Source organism: Macaca nemestrina, chromosome 15, assembly GCF_043159975.1.
Source record: "Macaca nemestrina isolate mMacNem1 chromosome 15, mMacNem.hap1, whole genome shotgun sequence".
In the NCBI taxonomy this organism is placed as follows: domain Eukaryota; kingdom Metazoa; phylum Chordata; class Mammalia; order Primates; family Cercopithecidae; genus Macaca; species Macaca nemestrina.
Window position 1 is genome coordinate 49,632,893 of NC_092139.1, and position 18,204 is coordinate 49,651,096.

The 18,204-nt window shown below is 38.1% G+C and overlaps 1 protein-coding gene and 1 long non-coding RNA gene across 30 annotated transcripts in view; one reads left to right on the plus strand and one right to left on the minus strand.

Moving 5' to 3' along the window:
- LOC139358771 (uncharacterized) overlaps positions 1 to 10,848 on the minus strand; it is a 54,533-nt gene extending 43,685 nt beyond the window's left edge. The window contains exon 1 of the long non-coding RNA XR_011614277.1: positions 10,744 to 10,848. This is a non-coding gene — a long non-coding RNA (uncharacterized lncRNA). The remainder of the gene's footprint in view (positions 1 to 10,743) is intronic.
- The window catches only part of LOC105481485 (mono-ADP ribosylhydrolase 2), a 2,105,812-nt gene that overhangs the window by 2,012,717 nt on the left and 74,891 nt on the right, over positions 1 to 18,204 (plus strand). For all 29 annotated transcript variants that reach the window (XM_071080856.1, XM_071080850.1, XM_071080851.1 and 26 more), the window contains one exon: positions 13,923 to 14,000. In XM_071080856.1, the coding sequence (XP_070936957.1) occupies positions 13,923 to 14,000 (78 nt within the window). The remainder of the gene's footprint in view (positions 1 to 13,922; positions 14,001 to 18,204) is intronic.

The window sequence follows — 18,204 nt, forward strand, 5'->3', positions numbered from 1 at the left end:
CACGTATTAAACAGATAGCTGACTTTAATGAGCCCAAGATTAAGTGTTTATGTTTGAACCCTATATAAATTAGCTAACCTTTATATAAGTCAAAGGTCATGTTCATATTAATACATTGCACTTGAAGATAATTTCATTTCTTAAGTTGGGTAAAACGTCTACCACCGTTACCAGACAAAGCAAAGTAAACAGATCACAGCACACTCCTTCTTGAATGCCCATAGTACCCTCAGGTTTCCCTCCAAGTAAAATGCAAATAGCTCACCATAGCCGTTAGTTGCACTTTTCCATTGCAGACTTTCCCTGTCTCTCCAGTCTCACCTTACACCTCTCCCACTCCTCTCATTGTGCTTCTGCCTCAACACAGCTTTCTCTGGTCATCTTTTTGGTAAAGCCACCTCCACTAAACTTCCATCTCAGCCCCCTGTGTGTTGCTTTATAACACTCACTGCCGTCTCTAACTATGTAAATCTTCTTCTGTTGTTCTTTGCATCTTTTCCTCCTATCCATCTTCCCCTACTAGAATTTAGGTTTCATGAGTGGAGAGACAGTATTTATGTTGTCCATCATTTTATCCCTGTGATTAGTACACAGTATGGCCTACAGAGGTACCAATTAAAATTTATTGACATTCCTTACGGCCATCAACAGGTATTTATTGGGTCCTAACTTTTTTAAGACATTATGCAATATTGAAAAGAAAATACAGTTCTTGCCTTTCAAGGAATTTACAATCTCGATGGAAATATGAGATATACAAACATGTGCTGCATAGCTAATATCAGCAACAGTAATGTTAGCAGCTAATATTTATCGAATCCTTATTATACATCAGTTTCTATTCTAAGAACTGCACATGTTTTCATGCCTTCCACTCTCATCTGTGATATAAATACAATTACCATCCCACTTTACAAAGGAGGAAAGTGAAGCACAGAGCAATAACAGCTGACCTGAGGCCATATAACTAGGATGCAGGGCAGCAAAGAAAGCCAGACAGATCATGATAAGTATCAAAAAAGTCTTACACTGAAACATACTAAGGAGCTTAGGGTTGAGGAGCATCTCTACTTGGAGTTGTCTGTGAAATGTGGGTTGAGAATATGAGATTTGGGCTGGGATGTGAAGGGTGTGCAAATGGAAGCTATTCTAGTTGGGAAAAAGAAGAAGGATATCAGAAGACCTATTTTAGGTACAATGAATAAACCCAGTTGACTTAAATGATGGATCCATCACCCACTCATTAATTTGTTGCTGACGTACAGCCCTGATTATGGAGGACTCTGAATATCAGACTAAGAAATTTAGGTCCAATCAACATAAAGCAAAAATTTTCAACCACTGGGTATTGTTCGGGTGTAAGGTAGTTTGGGTAGCTATTACAAATGTACCATTCTCTTTCATCCTCCCATTACTTCTCAGAACAATCTCTAGTTAGGGCTTCTTCCCAGTCATTTCTGTCACCATTTGCAGATACTTCGCTATAAGCCAAATTAGATTTCCTAGTTTCTAATGGATGATCCTTTGGCAAGCTATAATTTTCCATCTTCCTAATTCTGCCCTTCAAATAAACATGTATTTAACTATTTGTATAAATCAGGCTAATTTTAAATTATCTAGAACAGCACTGTCCAGTAGAAATAAATGTGAACCACAAATGAGAAGCACATATGTAGTTTTAAATTTTCTAAAAGCCACATTAAGAAAAAAAACAAGGAAAATAATTTTAATTATACATTTTATTTAACCATTATATCCATATATAATATTTTCAAAATGTAGTCAACGTAAAAATTATTGATACATGCATCAGGAAGAATAACTAATGGATGCTGGACTTAATACCAGGGGGATAGGCTGATCTGTGCAGCAAACCACCATGACACATGTTTACCTATGTAACAAACCTGCACATACTGCACATGTACCCCAGGACTTATAATAAAAGTTGAAAGAAAAAAACCTAAAAATAAGTTATTGATACAATATTTTACATTCTTTGTATGTGTATGAGCTAAGTCTGTGAAACTCGGTGTGTATTTTACACTTACAGCATGTGTCATTCGGACTCAGCACAACACAAATACTCACTAGCCACATGTGGCTGGTGGCTGGCTAATGGAGTGGACAGTGTCTGGATTTAGCTTGAGGAGAATATATTGGTGAGACTGTCTATTACTTTTAGTCTTTAAGCTTTATTCTTAAGGAGTTCTTGCCTGCAGGGTTTGATGCAATCAGTAATGATATGACCTGAGCCTTTCTTGATTCCACAGGTTCATTTGTTGTTGTTGTTTTTGCTCTTCTTCTTCTGAATGCATGCCAACCAAAGAGTTTCAGATTTTTAACAGTAAGACCCAATAAATCTAATGTGAAGGAGAGATGCTTTGAAAATTTCTCTTATATCTCCACATATTGATGGGGAGCTCCCAGATTCTGTCACTCATAGAGCTGCACATCCTTCCTCATCACATGTTAGAGGCCGCTGTCTCTGCAGTGGAAAACCATGGGCAGTCCATGTGAGGATGTTTCTCCAAAAATCCTACTTTAAATGAAAGATGACTTAGACACAGAAAAGAAATGCCTACAGATAGATACAAATTCAGTATATGCTAAGGCAATGGCTCTCAAAGAGTGTTCCCTGGAAGGGGAGGTGTCATCTGGGAACTTGTTAGACATGCAAATTCTCAGTCCCTACCCCAGACCTTCAGGAACTGAAGCTCTGGAGTTGGGGCCCCATAGTCTGTATGCTAACAAGCCCTTCCAGGGATCCTACTCCTAATGCACACTAACATTTAAGAATGGCTGTAGTTCACAAGGTCAGGAGATCGAGACCATCCTGGCTAACACGGTGAAACCCCGTCTCTACTAAAAAATACAAAAAGCTAGCCGGGCGAGGTGGCGGGCGCCTGTAGTCCCAGCTACTCGGGAGGCTGAGGCAGGAGAATGGCGTGAACCCGGGAGGCGGAGCTTGCAGTGAGCTGAGATCCGGCCACTGCACTCCAGCCCGGGTGACAGAGCGAGACTCCGTCTCAAAAAAAAAAGATTTACCATAGAATCTACTGATGTGGCCAGCCTTCAGAGTGCAATTAAAATCCGCTTTCACATGCAAAAATATGAATGAATTTCACAAACGTAATGTTGTGCAAAAGCAAGAAGACACAGAAAAGAACAGATTATGTGTAATTCAATTTATGTCAAGTCCCCAAACAGGCACAACTTACAGATGCTGTTGGGAGTTGGAGTGGTGATGGTTAGAGTGAGGGTAGTGGCTGGAAAGGAGGATAAGGGGTAGAAAGTAGGAAAATGGTAGACATGTTCTATTTCTTGAGCTGGTCCTGGTTTTGCAGGAGTATTCGTTTTGTGACAATTCATCAAGCTGCATGCACACTTATGAATATTGTACTGTAGGTATATTTATATTCAACAGAAAGTTAAGAATTTGAATTTTTTACAAAAATTATGAATGCAACTTTTAGGAAATTTTTTAGTAATGTAAATAACATGCACTTTAATTGGCAGTCTCACAGTGTTTCTCCTAAATAACAAATAGAGGTCTACCTTTAGAGTGATCCACTTCATACGTCTCTAGGTTGGAGCATAAACATACATAACCTTGATGCTCTCTCATGGCCTCTGTTTAATTAAGGTCCTTCCCTTCCTCTTGGTCCCTGCTTAATGCCATCCTCTCCTATTCTCAGCTGACTTTGGACTAATCTTTAGCAACTAGTTAAATCATCACTCCAAATGTCACAAGTGGGATCCTTCCAAGGAGCTCTGCATTTTTAAAAAATGTCCCAAAAGGCAGAACAAGTTTCAATTCTCCAAGGAAGGAAGGCTCCTCTGGGAAGTGTGAGGGGTCAAGGTGGGTACGTAGAAACAGATGGCCTTCTCTGGTCCCCTTATATCTCCCAGCATGGTGGCCATCAGCTTCACCTACCAACGTGGTTGGCCTGATCCTATTGCATGAGTTTTCCTCTGCAGTGATGTAGGGAGCAGTGGGGTGGTGTGGCTATGCCAGAGAGGCAGGGGATGTGATGCTGGCTTAAAGAGATGTGGTGTTCCACACAGAAGGACTGTCCCAACGTTTTTGCTGGTTCTATTTGCAATGGTGCGTTATCAGATAAGGACCACAAAATAAGAGGTTATCACAAATATGTGTTTGAGGATTATTCAATCCTTAGATTATAGACTCCTAGGGAAAGCTACTTCTTATTCTTTTCATCAATATGAGAACATCAGAGACTTATAGTTAATGAAATACTCTCATTACATTTGGAAAATTCATCAATATATTTCTCTACTATACAGAGAACTGATATTCTGCCAGTACACTCTAATCCTGCTGCAAGTGTTTTTAAAATACTGAAACATTTACATAGTGTTTGGCAAACAATGACTTAACACCTCTCCTTGCAAGTGACCCTTCCCGCCACCTCCCTGCCATCCTAGAACACCAGCATGGCTCCAGGGCCTTGCCCACCACTGTGGACATGTGCATTCTGATTAACCAACATCCATACCAGTTATTAAGTGTTTTGAATATCCCTTCAGATTCCCTCATGACTACTTTATCCTTGCTATACAAACACTGACAATTTGGTGTATTTTAAGTATCAAATGATAATGTGATACCTGAGAATTGAAATGGAGAAAGAGTACCTTGGACTTAGGTAAAATCCCATTTCCAAATCTATGTTGAGGGTTTCTTCTGATATGCAGCAGGTATACTAATTTGAATGGCTAACATTCAAAGGGAAATAAACCATCCAAGTATCCATGTGCACAAATGCATATGTCAGTGCTATGGACTTCGTGTTTGTCCCCTCCACCACCAACAAATTCATATGTTGAAGTCCTAACCTCCAATGTGATGGTATTTGGGGATAGGACCTTTGGGAAAGTAGTTGAGGCTAGATGAGGTTATGAGGGTGGGGTCCTATGATGGAATTAGTGTCCTTATAAAAAGCAGGTACACACACTGAGGAAAGGCTATGCAGGACTGTGGCCAGAAGGTGGCCATCTGCAAACCAGCAAGAGCGCCTTCACTGGAAAATGAACTGGCCAGCACCTTGATCTTAGATTTCCAACCTCCAGAACTGTGAGGAATAAATGTTGGTTAAGCCACTCAGGCTATGGTACTTTGTTATGGCAGGCCAAGCTGACAATATAGTCATTGCATTAGGAAAATCTAGTATAATAATTTCTAGAACTCATAGTTAAGCCTACTCTAAAACAGTAGCAGATTAAAATAAAATCCTTCTATAAATTGAAAATAACACTTTTAATTTAATCTTATTCTTCTCAAGTTTCTTGTACATTGTTTACAGTATTTTGTTTTAACACATTTTTCTTAGTTTGTGAGACAAAACATTGTTCACATCATACAGATACCTCTGTACACCCTATTTCCTGTAATACCAGATGTCACCTGGTTTTTTTCTACCATCAGCATGATATTTGAAAATGAAATTTACTGAACCTGTTTTACTTTGTGTGACCAGGCTGTTTCGTCTTTAATTTTCTGTAAGTTCATTGGCGTAATGCCTTTCAGCCTGTGTACAAATTTCGTGAATACTGTACAGTTTGAAATGACTAAAAAGGTGAGTGGTTTTTACAAATGGATCTAGAATAATGCCAAATTTCTTAAAGTAATATTTGTTTTTTTTTGTTTGTTTGTTTTTGAGACGGACTCTCGCTGTGTCGACCCAGGCTAGAGTGCAGTGGCATGATCTTGGCTCACTGCAACCTCCGCCTCCTGGGTTCAAGTGATTCTCCTGTCTCAGCCTCCCAGGTAGCTGGGACTACAGGCGCCCTTCACCAAACCTGGCTAATTTTTAAAATATTTTTAGTAGAGGCAGGGTTTCACTATGTTGACCAGGCTGGTCTTGAACTCCCGACCTCATGATCTGCCCTCCTCAGCCTCCCAAAGTGCTGGGGTTACAGGCATGAGCCACTGCGCCCGGTCCAAACTTCTTAAAGTATTATTTGTTTAAAAAAAACACTTTAGAAATCTTTAAAGTACATATACACTTTAAAGTTAGATAATGAACTTGCAAGAATCACAAAGTGAGTTAGACTATTTCAGGATATACAAAAGTGATACACACTGAGGTTGCTTGGTTGGCAGGAAAGTCAGAGAATGAGGAAACCATTTCATCAGCCGCATGAACTAGATCACCCAGGAGGCAACAGCCATTCCATCAGTTCCTCTAGAGACTCAGCAACTGCTCTAGCAGCCATCCACTCAAAGAGCTGATCAATTCCTTTCACAGTTAAGTGAATATTAATTCTCTCCTGGTGTGTGGAGCTCTCATGTCAGGCCACCTTAGTGTCCGTTGGCCGAGCAAGAGGTGTCTGCTTAGGGCCCATTACTCACCAGTCATCCGTGACACAGCTACTAGGGTCATACAGTGCAAAACATGGTAACCCTTTTTCCCAACTTGCCCTAATTAGGTGGCAGAAACTTTCCCTAACACACTATAATTAAAGACAGCGTGGAGTGAGAGAGCAGCCGGCTAGAAGTCAGGAGAATAGGATGAGCGTTCTCATATTTGCTACTAAGTGGTAGGAGACAGATGAAGGACTGTCTTGGTTTTCTAAGTTTCGGATCCCCAAAAGCAAATCTGGAGACAAGGTTGTGGGTGCAAAAGGTGCGCCCACTTTTTATTTGGGAGGTGTTCTCAGGAAGTACAGGTGAGGTGTGAGGAAGTGGGACAGGGAAGGGAGGACAGCCCCTAGGGGATATTAATGATCAAGTTACTGCTGAGGAAAACTGAGGCTCCGTTCCTTTAAGAGATGTATAGAGTGCATTCAGAAACATCTCCCTGAAGGGTGAGGAAGCTGGGGTATTTATCTCCCAAATCCTTGGTGGGGGTCCAGAGCTGGGCATTAATTCCTGGGTACTTCTAGTACATCCAGGACAAGAATGCCCTCTGTACTGGCACCATCGGCTCCAACCTCAGGGGTAGTCCACAGGGAGGTGGGTGGAACACGTTGGCTACAAGGCTTAGCTTGCGTGGGCTGTTTTTGTTCTCACTACTCTAGCTCTAGAAAGATCTAGCCTCTCTAGATCTCAGAGGTGGAGATAGTTGGGAAGGAGTAAGAGAAGGAGAAGAGTGAATCCAGCCTTTGAACCTTTACTACAACAATTGATAATGTTTTAGGAAGTCCCCAAATTGGATTTCATTAGAATGTCCAGTAATAGAAACGATTGTAAAATAGATGTGGGATCCACACGATGAGCCACTCTGCAGCCACCCATATTTCAGAATTATTTTCAATGGCATGGAGACAATTGAAGAAAGAAAAAAAAAAAACAGAAAAAGTAAGCACATGGGGGACTGGGGGCCCCTGATGAGGCCTCAGTCCTTTCTCACTCTGATGAGTTTGTGGATCCTTCTAGGTGTGAGCAATAAATTGATGTTCGGGAGAAGTCGTACAGGTCTTTGAAGCTCAACATGGTATCTCCCACAAAGGACCCAAATGCTTGTCTCACTCTCCAAACATGTGCCTTTACGTTTGGAAAAAAAGACAAGTTCTGAGCCAACAAGGTAGGTTATGACTCAGTCCTTGAAATTCTTGGATCTCAGCAGCAACCCTCAGCCACACTTTCCAAGTGTCTGGCTAAAAGCCATCTGAGCCCAGAAGTTGCTGCATTTATGAATCTGGAGAGAAATTCTGGCTCCTGCCTCAACTTCTCCATAAAATAAAATAAGTCAGAAGCAATGACCCGATGCCAGCCTGTCGGCTTAGAGTTAAGGCCACAAAAGCCTTTATCATTTTTCCTAAGAAGGTTCTTTCAGTAGTACAGTCACCGTGACCTTTCATTGTCAGATCAAACTAAGCCAAGGTGTAAATAAAACAATTGTACTCTCCCAGATTTATAGATGAATGTTTTAACAGAATTCCCAGCCCATTTACATTTAGAAACGTAGATACTTTTCACGCCCGTGGCCTGGTAAGATTTTATTTTTTAATGTTATCAAGAGAGCCTGTGATGTGAGGCTTAGTAAGAGAGAGGGAGGCAAGATCAGAATAAAATCAGAAGGATGGAGGTCAAGGATACTGAAACAACCAAGTCACAGACAACTGAAAATAAGAGCAGATTTGCCTTTGTTTACCTTGCCAAATGGGAAAAATTAACTTGATTGAAAGGGTAATTAAGCATTTCTTTTTCCATCATGGTCCAAACCGGCTTCATATCCAGCTGTTCTGTTTTCCATTGTGATGATTCTTTGTCGAGTCGCTGACTTAAAGACGGCCAGGGTGACACTGGTGCACACCTTAGTGCTTCCCTTACTATCAACCTTTATTTTGTAAGTGCACGGTAAAAATCTAAGTGAGAACTGCCCAACTCAGGTAGGATAATGAGGGAAGAGTGGGAACATTTACAAAGAAGTGTTGCTGGAACAAAGAGATAATTTGAGCAAATCAGATTAGCTTTGTAAGGTATCTTGAAGAGATTATCCAGCTCAACACCTTTAGTTCCTAGGTGCAGAAACTGAGCTTATATAAAGTGCATGAATTTCCCTACAGTTACGAAGCTTGTAGCTCTAAATTCTGAATCACAACCCCATGATTGAATCTCTCATTTGCTCATATTTTCAATAACAACTTGAGAAGAATATCACCTTCAGTGTAAGAATGAGCTGTTTCACACAAGTTTATTGTTTGAAATGTGTGTTTTGTAATAGAAATCAAATTCATTATGCATTATGGTAGTTTTCCTAGCCATGTCGCAAAGACTGTTAGCACAGGGTGATGATCCCCAAAATCTGAAGCCCTTCTGGGCCCAAGCATTTCAGATAAGGAATATCAACCTGTCCCTGAATTCCATAACTCTGGGAATGATTGGTCACCTTTTAATGGAGGTTAATGAGACCATAATGAAGACAAATGACCAACTACAGCTCATTTGGGTCTCCTGATGCCCTGAGCATTGTCCTGTCTATGGGCCCTGTTACTTTTCAGGTAAATATAGTTCAGCCTTGTTTATCCAGCTTCACTGGGACCAAGCCCAGTTCAGATCATCAGCATCAGAATAGTCTGGGAATGTGTTGCAGGATAGTTTTTTCCTATATAAAAGAATAGCCACCGCAAAGTTTCAGTAAGAACATTATCGACTGGGGAGACTCTCATTTATTTAGAAAAGCACCTGGTTCAGATGGAGGAAAAATTACTTTGTCCTAATTGCTTCACATAATAAGCCAGAGATTCTAACCAGCAGGCCAGGATAAATGTTTTGCATGGTATAATCAAATCAGTTAACAAGAATCAAATAAAATCCAGGTGATGGTGTTTCTGTGCAATTTTTGCATCAAGCTCTGGTACTCATGTGTAGACATTTACGCATTACAGAGAAAGACTATTTTATGTTTCGGTTTTTGTGTATAGCATTTTCTTTTGTTCAGACCCATTAGAACTTCTATACCAAAATGACCTCCTATCATCACTCTGAATAATAGTCAGGGGCTTCCCCTCTTACTCGGTGCATTTTTTAGACCACGTAGCTTGAATAGTTATCTTCAAAGACAGTTAATCATGCAGTCAGTTTTATACTTTATAATCACCTCTAATTTTGATGCAACATGGTTTTTTGCCAGTTGGATTATCCCTCTCATTTATTTAACACATCTCTATATTTGTTGGCTATTTTCTCAAATCACATCTACCTTAAGAATTCAAGATTTGCCATCATTGATTAATTCATGGAGCAGGAATCAAGCTCAGTAGCTAATTTCTCAAAATGGTCTGGAAAATCTTTTGTAAAATGGCAGTATCACTGGCATTGAGGTACACATTTTAAATTATTTTTAACCTTGGTGGGTTCATAGAGCTAATATGGTGGATGCTATCTTCTGCCAGAAATACAAACATATACACACATTTTGCATATCTTTTCAAAAGGATTGGTAGACACATATAGCATACCCAGGGATCCCTGAGGGTTAAGAACTTTTGTTCTAAAGGGACATCTTAGATAGAGATAGTATTTATTTTCACTTACAGTTAAGATATTTTTGTTAAAAATTCAATAGTTTCATCATCTTTCGCCACAGCTTAAATCCATACATGTAATATTCCATGTAGATATGTGTAATTAACTGCATTGAAAGTGACCTACTTTTCAGAATTTCTGTTTTATGAGGTTTTTCATTTTATTTTAATCTATTTTAAATATTCCTTTAAACCTTTTCAGCTTTCTAAGTGAGGGCTTTTTCTTTTTTAATTTATGAAAGTGTTTCTTTTTTATTCTGGTTAATCTTAAAAGCACATCTATCTACAGCCCTTTGGCTTGAATATTTGATTTAATATTTGCATTTGAAAAAATTCTTTAAATATGACATTGACCTTAAAGATTTTGAAAGTCAGAAGCTACATATAAATTTAATTCCAGTTCTCTGTTATTAAAATAACATTGAATCTCAGAATTAGGTGATAACTATTTTACACGTTTTTGAACATTACCAAATGATAATTTTTAGAATTAAATAAAATGCAAATCCAAGGGGCTGCAAGGGTTTACTATATGCAACTACATTTTTCGTGTAGTTTACAGAACTTACATAGAAATAATAAGTTATTTTAGTGGCCATATACACTGGTGTCTTAGTCCAGGCTCCTACAACAAAATAGCATTAACTGGGTGGCTTATAGGCAACAGCAATTCATTTCTTACAGTTCTGGAGACTGGGAAGTCAAAGATCAAGGCACCAGAAGATTCAGTATCTGGTGAGAACTCACTTTCTGGTTCATAGATGGTGCCTTCTAACTGTGTCCTCACATAGTGGAAAGGGTAAGGGGACTCTCTGGGACCTTTTTAAATCTTTTTCTTAAGGGTACTAATCTCATTCATGAAGGCTCCACTTTTATGATCTAATCACCTTCCTAAGGCCCCACCCCCTAATGCCATCACCTTGGCAGTTAGAATTTCAGCTTAGGAATTTTAGGGGGACACAAATATTCAGATCATGAATATATATATTTTCTTTCTCCATCATTATGAGTAAGGATTTCATGTACCTATCCAGTGCAGCTTTCATCACCCCCTAAGCAGAAAAGCTGCACTACCACTTCAAACCTACAACTAAATGTAATGTAATGAAATCCATGATGTAAAAGATACAGAATCAAATCTAAGCCTGCTAAAGGTTATGAGACTAGAAATTCTGAGATCCCTATAAATAAAGTAACTTTGGTGGAAACCATCTTCCATAGGTACCTGCTTATTTGTGAATATTGTCATGAGGTTATATAGTACTTTTCCTCCTACTTTATTGATGTGTGTGGAGGTAGAACCATTTCTGGAGAAAAGTCTCACATACACGACAGTGAGCTTGTGGGTTTGGTGGTGGGTCATGCTGATATGAAATCCTTGTCATCACATAAAGACATATATATTTGTGTGCACACATCGAATATACTAAAACGGCATTTTTCTAAAATGCATATTCTTTCATATATTTTATTTCTAAAGTCAGGACTTCTCTTAGAACTGATAATGTGTTATACTACATAAAATAATAGTGCAAAGAACAACTGATGGTATCTTGGATGCAATGAAATGCATTATATGGAAACATATCAGAAGGTGCCTCAATAATGTTAAAGCAACTCCCCAAGAATATTGAAATTACAAAGATAATTTATTTGCTAAAGACACAGATTTTGGTGATAAAACAGATACAGTCTGGTGAGTAATTTTTCAAATGCTTTCACCCATCTTATGTAACTCATTAGATCATAAACTTGTAAACTCAATGTAAATCACCATTGAAGAGACATTTCTTATGTGATATTTGGTGCAGAATCATAATGTTTATGTCACATTATGATTAACAACAATGAATTATTGTTCAGTGTAAATGAATAAATTTTAACTAAATACAAAATCTTGGATAATTCTATAACATTGATGTTGAGAGAAATTAATGTTGGACAAGACAAAATATCAAATAATATCATTTTTAGTAAACAATTAAAACTAAAACACTTTCAAATTTAAAATTTAGCCTGATCTATATAATACCTTTTTAAATCATTGTATATTTTTAGTGTTCATGTGAGAAAAATATTCAAAAATTTTTTTTCAATTGGCATCTTAGCTCCGAAATTAAAAGAGCATTTTTTAATGGGAGCTGGTTTAAAACAATTTGACATGAGTTACATAACAGTTTGGCAAATGTGTCTGTGCTCAGTTTTGCTTCCAAATTTGGACTTTCAGACTTATTGTCAGTCTCAGAAAGAAATAAGAAGCAGTGCAGATAATTAAACATTTGCCTTGGGGGAATTATTTGCAGTTAATTAAAGCCACACACTTCGGGTATATATTAATACTTGCTTCACTGGTTATTAAATTTGAATCATATGTTAACTACCCAGGTTTCTCACTTGTCCATCAAATGTTGCTTGTGGCAGGTTCAAGAAACAAACTTTCTCATAATATTCCAAACCATGTTGTTTAAAGCTATCTCCTAATTTTGAGAGGAAATGAGTGGAGAGAGACAGAGGGAGGGAGGAAAAGGAAACAAACAAAGAATAGTTTGTTTTAGACTCCATCTGATTCAGCTCTGTTAGGGAGTTAAAACTCAACCAAGAGACACAAATTCAGTAGAGAATCCGTTTGTAAGTAATCAAGGTGTTGGTGTACCACCCCCAGCTTTCTCCATGGCCACATGCTTACAGGATTAGTTTATGACTTTTAGATATCTTTGGATTGCTTTCCTTACAGCAGCATGAAAAATATCTACTAGACTATAAGCTCCATGAGGGCAGAGATTTGGTGTTTTGTTTCCTGTTGGCTCCCCACCATCAAGTTTAGTGAGGTGTGATGGCTCACACCTATAATCCCAGCACTTTGGGAGAATGAGACAGGAGGATCCTTTGAGGCCAGGAGTTCAAGACCAGTTTGGGCAAAATTACAAAATCCTGCCTATACAAAAAATTAGAAAACTAAGTGGGCATGGTGGCCTATGCCTATGGTCCTAGCTACTACAGAGGCTGGAACAGGAGGATCACTTCAGCCCAGAAGTTTGAGGTTGCAGTGAGCTACAGTTGCAGCACTGCATCCAGCCTGGGTAACAGAGACTCTTTCTAAAAAAAGTGTCTGGCATATACTTGGCCATTATTAAATGTTTGGAAAATGAATGAGAGATCTACTTGCTGTCTTCCTGTTGATCCATTCACAGGATCATTCCAATGCTTTTTTAAACAGCTTCCAGGGAGACCTAAATATTCAGCAAGGAGCCCTTTGTAGTTTTGCAATAGCCCATAGTCACGGAATCCTTTTAGCCATGTTTTTTTCCTGTAACCACATCCTATAACAAAAAAATAATAATAATAAGTGTACAATGATTCCATGTTTAAATGTGCTAAACGAGGGAGGGAATGACCTTGCAGAGACCAGAAGGTCTGCATTCCTTCTATGCTATTGTTCTACTGTTATGGTTTCCGAGGAAGATGAACTTAATTACCACTGGATTTCAAGGTTCTGTATCTGACTTTTTCAAGGACTCAAGACTCCCATAGGTGAGCAACCACAGTAATGGAAGCATTAAGAACATTAAAATTAGATAGTCCTTTAATCTTCTCTATTTTGCCTTCCTTTTATATCCTTTCCTACAGTTCTAAGACATTCCCTGATGCAAAAAGATTGCTTTTATTTTCTTATTTGTTGCAAAAAGATATCCCAGCTAGCTACATCTCTGCCTTTGTAAGCTTTGAGCAGATATCTCACATAGTACGGGGGCGGGGCGGGGGGGTGGGGAAGCGCCTATTTATTGGCAAACATATGTATTTGCGGTTATTTTTTAAAGTAGTAAATTCTATTTTTCCTCAAACATAAGTCTATCATGTTAGTGCTGAAAGCTGCTCTATTTCCAATTTTAAAATACTGACTAAAGGTTTTGCTTGGTGGTTGTTAGATTCTGCAAAGGATGACAATATTACAAAAGGCGGCGAAGTGACAGATCATTCTGTGTGTGACCAAGATCATCCCGATGGTAAGTTGTGAAATCCTTTATTAGCTTTTCTTTTCTTCTGCTGTGAAATAGGAAAAAAAAACCCCCACAGACTTGAATTTTTCTGGAAAAATATTGAATTCCAATAACACTTTATTAGCACTGAATACCAGTTGATCAGTAGCTGCCATCTTTAGATGACACTTTTGCTTTCCAGAATCCTCATCACTCATTACTTTTGTGCCAGGCTGGCTTCATTTATTTTGTTTATTGTTACTTGCCTGAATTCTATAAGCACTGGGTTTGCAAACACTGAGATGAATGTGTTATAACAATGAGAATAAATATTTCATTGAAAAACATGGAGAATAAATGCAGGGGATTAAATCCACATATTCTTGGGATATTAAGAAGGGAATATAGAACAAACAGAAATGAAACAATCTTTAGAAAAATAACAGAAAAAAAATGTCCTGATGTAAACCAGTTCTTCCACCCAAAACATGACAGTACACATTATATTTATAGGCAAAGGAAAAACTCATAACAGACATCTGCATAGCTTCACGGAATTTCTGAAGATAAATGATAAAGGCTTTTTAAGCATAGTCAAAATCAGGTAGTAATTAAAACCACCAGAATCAGATTAGCCTTAACTTTCTTCTTCCACAACCCTAAAAGCTAGAAGAAAATAGAGTCACAGTTTCCAGAGCTCTAAAGGGCACAGTTTCCATATTTAATGAAGTCGTTATTTATACATGAAGTCAGAGCAATATTTTCTCAGGAATACAAAGATTAAGAAAATATGCCACCTTGTTATCCTTTCTGAATAAACTAACAGAAGGCCTGAGCAAAAACAATACATATAGAAAGGAAGACAAAACTCAAGACTGAGGAAGGCACATTTGAAAGGGACTATATGGTAAGAGACTAATTAAATGTATGAAAATGTTGACATAATTATGTTCTATCAAATAATTTTGAAATAACTATTCAAAATTAGGATCAAAATGTCTTACCTAAATATATGTCTTTAACTTTGAAATTTATAGTATGTGTTGTTTGAAAATGAGAAAAAGGAGAGACTAACATTCAATAATGAAAGTCTAACTTAGACCATTTCTCCTACTGAAGACAACTAACAAAAAATACATATATTTATGTATTATATATTATACATATACATATGGAGAGAGAGAGACTATTTAAAGGCATCAGTGAGCTAATAAGATACTGAAGAACTGTAAAGCTAAGTTCTGGGAAGCAATGAATCTCCAGATATGTTAGCCCAGAATTTGAAACTCTTTTTACCTTAGGGCATTTGCTGATTCTACAGAAGGTGTCTGGAGCTCCGTTGCTGAAAAAGGCTATGGCTCCTGATAAACTCTCTGTTTTGGGGTTGAAACCCCAAAGATATGTATCCTAGCAGGAAGAATGAATGAGCAGTAGATTGGCCTTGGACTGCTGCCCAGCTTCAAATCATCTCAATCCCCACATTAATTAAGACCAGCCCAGATTGCTAGTCCCCTCAGGCATCTAAGAAAAGCAAATGTAAAATATTTACCAGGAGTGAAAAAGAGTGTTATAGGCTTCAAATCATTTATGTAAATAATTTGCAAAATATCATGTCCTGCACACACATAAAAAATACCCCCAAAAATGAGGGAAAAGGGGTAACATGAAAAACAAAACAATAAGGCAAGAGAAGTAAGTTCATATGAGCTGAAAATATTAGAGTTATAAACACAAAGTATAAGATAATTATGCTGAGTATGTATAAGGAGATAAAGATAAGATTGGAAATTTTAGCTGAGAACTAGGAATTCAAAACAAAATAAATTTTGCAATAAAAGAGTCTAGAAGTAAATGATGCTGTAACTGAAATTAAGAATTCAATGAATGAATTTATGATTGAACAACATATTAGACACAGCTGAAAGAAGATTCCTGAACTAGAAGTTAGGTCAGAATGTACCCAAAATAAACAAAAATAGTAGGGGAAAAAGGATGGCAAACACTAAAGAAAGGGAAAAAGATATTAAGGATCTTATGACAAAGTCTATCACAAGTACAGTTGGAGTCCCAGACAGGAAGGAGGGAGACAATTGGGCAGAAGCAATAGTTGAAGAATGTGGTGAGAAATTTCCCATGTTGATGAAGGACATCAGAGCCAAATGTTCCAAAAGCCCTTTGAACTCCAAGCAGAATAAATATAAATAAATAAATCCACAACCAGGCCCATCATAGTAAATAAATAAATAATATACAGAAATATAAATATTACAAATAATATAAATAAATAAATCCACAACAAGACCCATCATAGTAAAATTCCTGAAAACCAAAGAGAAACAAAACATCTAAAATCTATCTTCAAGCTCTTGGACTGATAGCTGACTTTTCAATATGGATAATGAAAATAAGAAGATAATACAACAAAGTAGCTGTGAACCAAGAATTCTAAACCCAGGGGAATAGTATGTTTCAAAAATAAAGGTAAATGAAGGACGTTTTGGACCAAAAAGAAAGGCACAGTTCATCACCAGAGAATTCTGGTGTTCTGCAAGTAGAAAGCTATTAATCCCAAACAGAAGGCCAAAGATAAAGGAAGGAATTAAGAGCAAGGTAAATGGTAATTATTGGATAAGTCTAGATAAATATTGATGGTACAAATCAATACTGACAGTAATGTCTTATGGAGTTAAGATATACATAACCTTAAAATATACCACAATAATGGCATTTATTGGAATGAGGTAAATTAATTTTAAGTGTTCAAATGTTTTTCCATTAAATGAAGAGTAAAAGTACCAATTAGTGTTGAAACTTTGTCTCAGTGGCCCCTGAGAGTTAGGAAATGAGGTGAGCCCTGTAATTGCCCAGCTGGCTGCCTGGAGAGTTTCCAGGCTGTGGTGCAGAGAGGAGGAACCCAGAGGGAGCCCAGCAAACTCTCCACATTGAGGAGACAGAGGTGAGAGTCCTGGGAGGCCAAGGTAGCTAATGTTTGCAAGGTAGCTTTCTACAGAGAAGAGAGCTCCACAGAGGGAATGCTCAGAGGTCTACAGAAGGAACCCCTCAGTCTTCAACTGGGTAGGAACACTAAAAAAGATCTGAGAGAGTAATACCTGGAGCTTATGCAGGGCTAGAAGAAGTGCCTGTTCACACCAGCCAGGCTGGAAAGCCTAAACATTCATAAAGAACTCAGAAGGTTTTTGCCTTAGTAGTGGAGCAAAACAGGCAATAGACTAACTGCTTCTCCTGGCCTCCCCAGTAGAGCTTAAAAGTGAGACTTGAAAGGATCAGAATATCTCTTGAGTAACTTAACTGCATTTTAGAATGACGCTCAAAAATATTTATAAAAATTATAAATATATCTTATACCCAATAAAGTAAAATCAACAAAATTACCAGGCATGCAAAGAAGTATTGCAAGACAACTCTCCATGAGTCTTTCATATTTCTGCATATTTTTTGAGCAGAGGCACTGCTTCTGTCTTTGAAAAGGATCATGTTTCTCTTCAAATTAAAGAGCATACATACTTATTGTGCATTTTAAAAGGTTGAGAGAGTCTTGAGATTCTCTGATACGGTTTGGTTGTCTCCCCACCCAAATCTCATCTTGAATTGTAGCTCCCATAATCCACACGTGTTGTGGGAGGGACCCTGTGGGGGGTAATTGAATCACGGGGGTGGGCTTTCCCATGCTGTTCTCATGATAGTGAAGAAGCCTCACGAGATATGATAGTTTCATAAAGGGGAGTTTCCCTTCACACACTCTCTTGCCTGCCACCATGTAAGACATGCAGTTGCACCTCCCTTGCCTTCCACTATGATTATGAGGCCTCCCTAGCCATGTGGAACTGTGAGTCCATTAAACTTCTTTTCTTTATAAATTACCCAGTCTTGGGTATTTCTTCATAGCAGCATGAAAATAGACTAATACATTCTCTAAGTTCAAGATTCCTCCCCTATGATATCACCCACTGAGTGTGCAGGAATCAGCTGGTCCACCTATGGCACCATGTGGGAATCAGGACTCAGAGAACAGACACTAATACTCTGGTTTCTGTGATTTCTCTGAATAATAAACTGTTCTTTATCTTTGACCCAGAAGTCTTTGTCTTCTGTCAGCATCCATGGAATTGTGGCTCAAGCAGGGTAAAATCTCAGAGTCTTCATAATTCTTGACAGGAATCAGGAAAGTATGACGCACAGGAAAAGAAAAGTCCATAAATGGAACTCAACT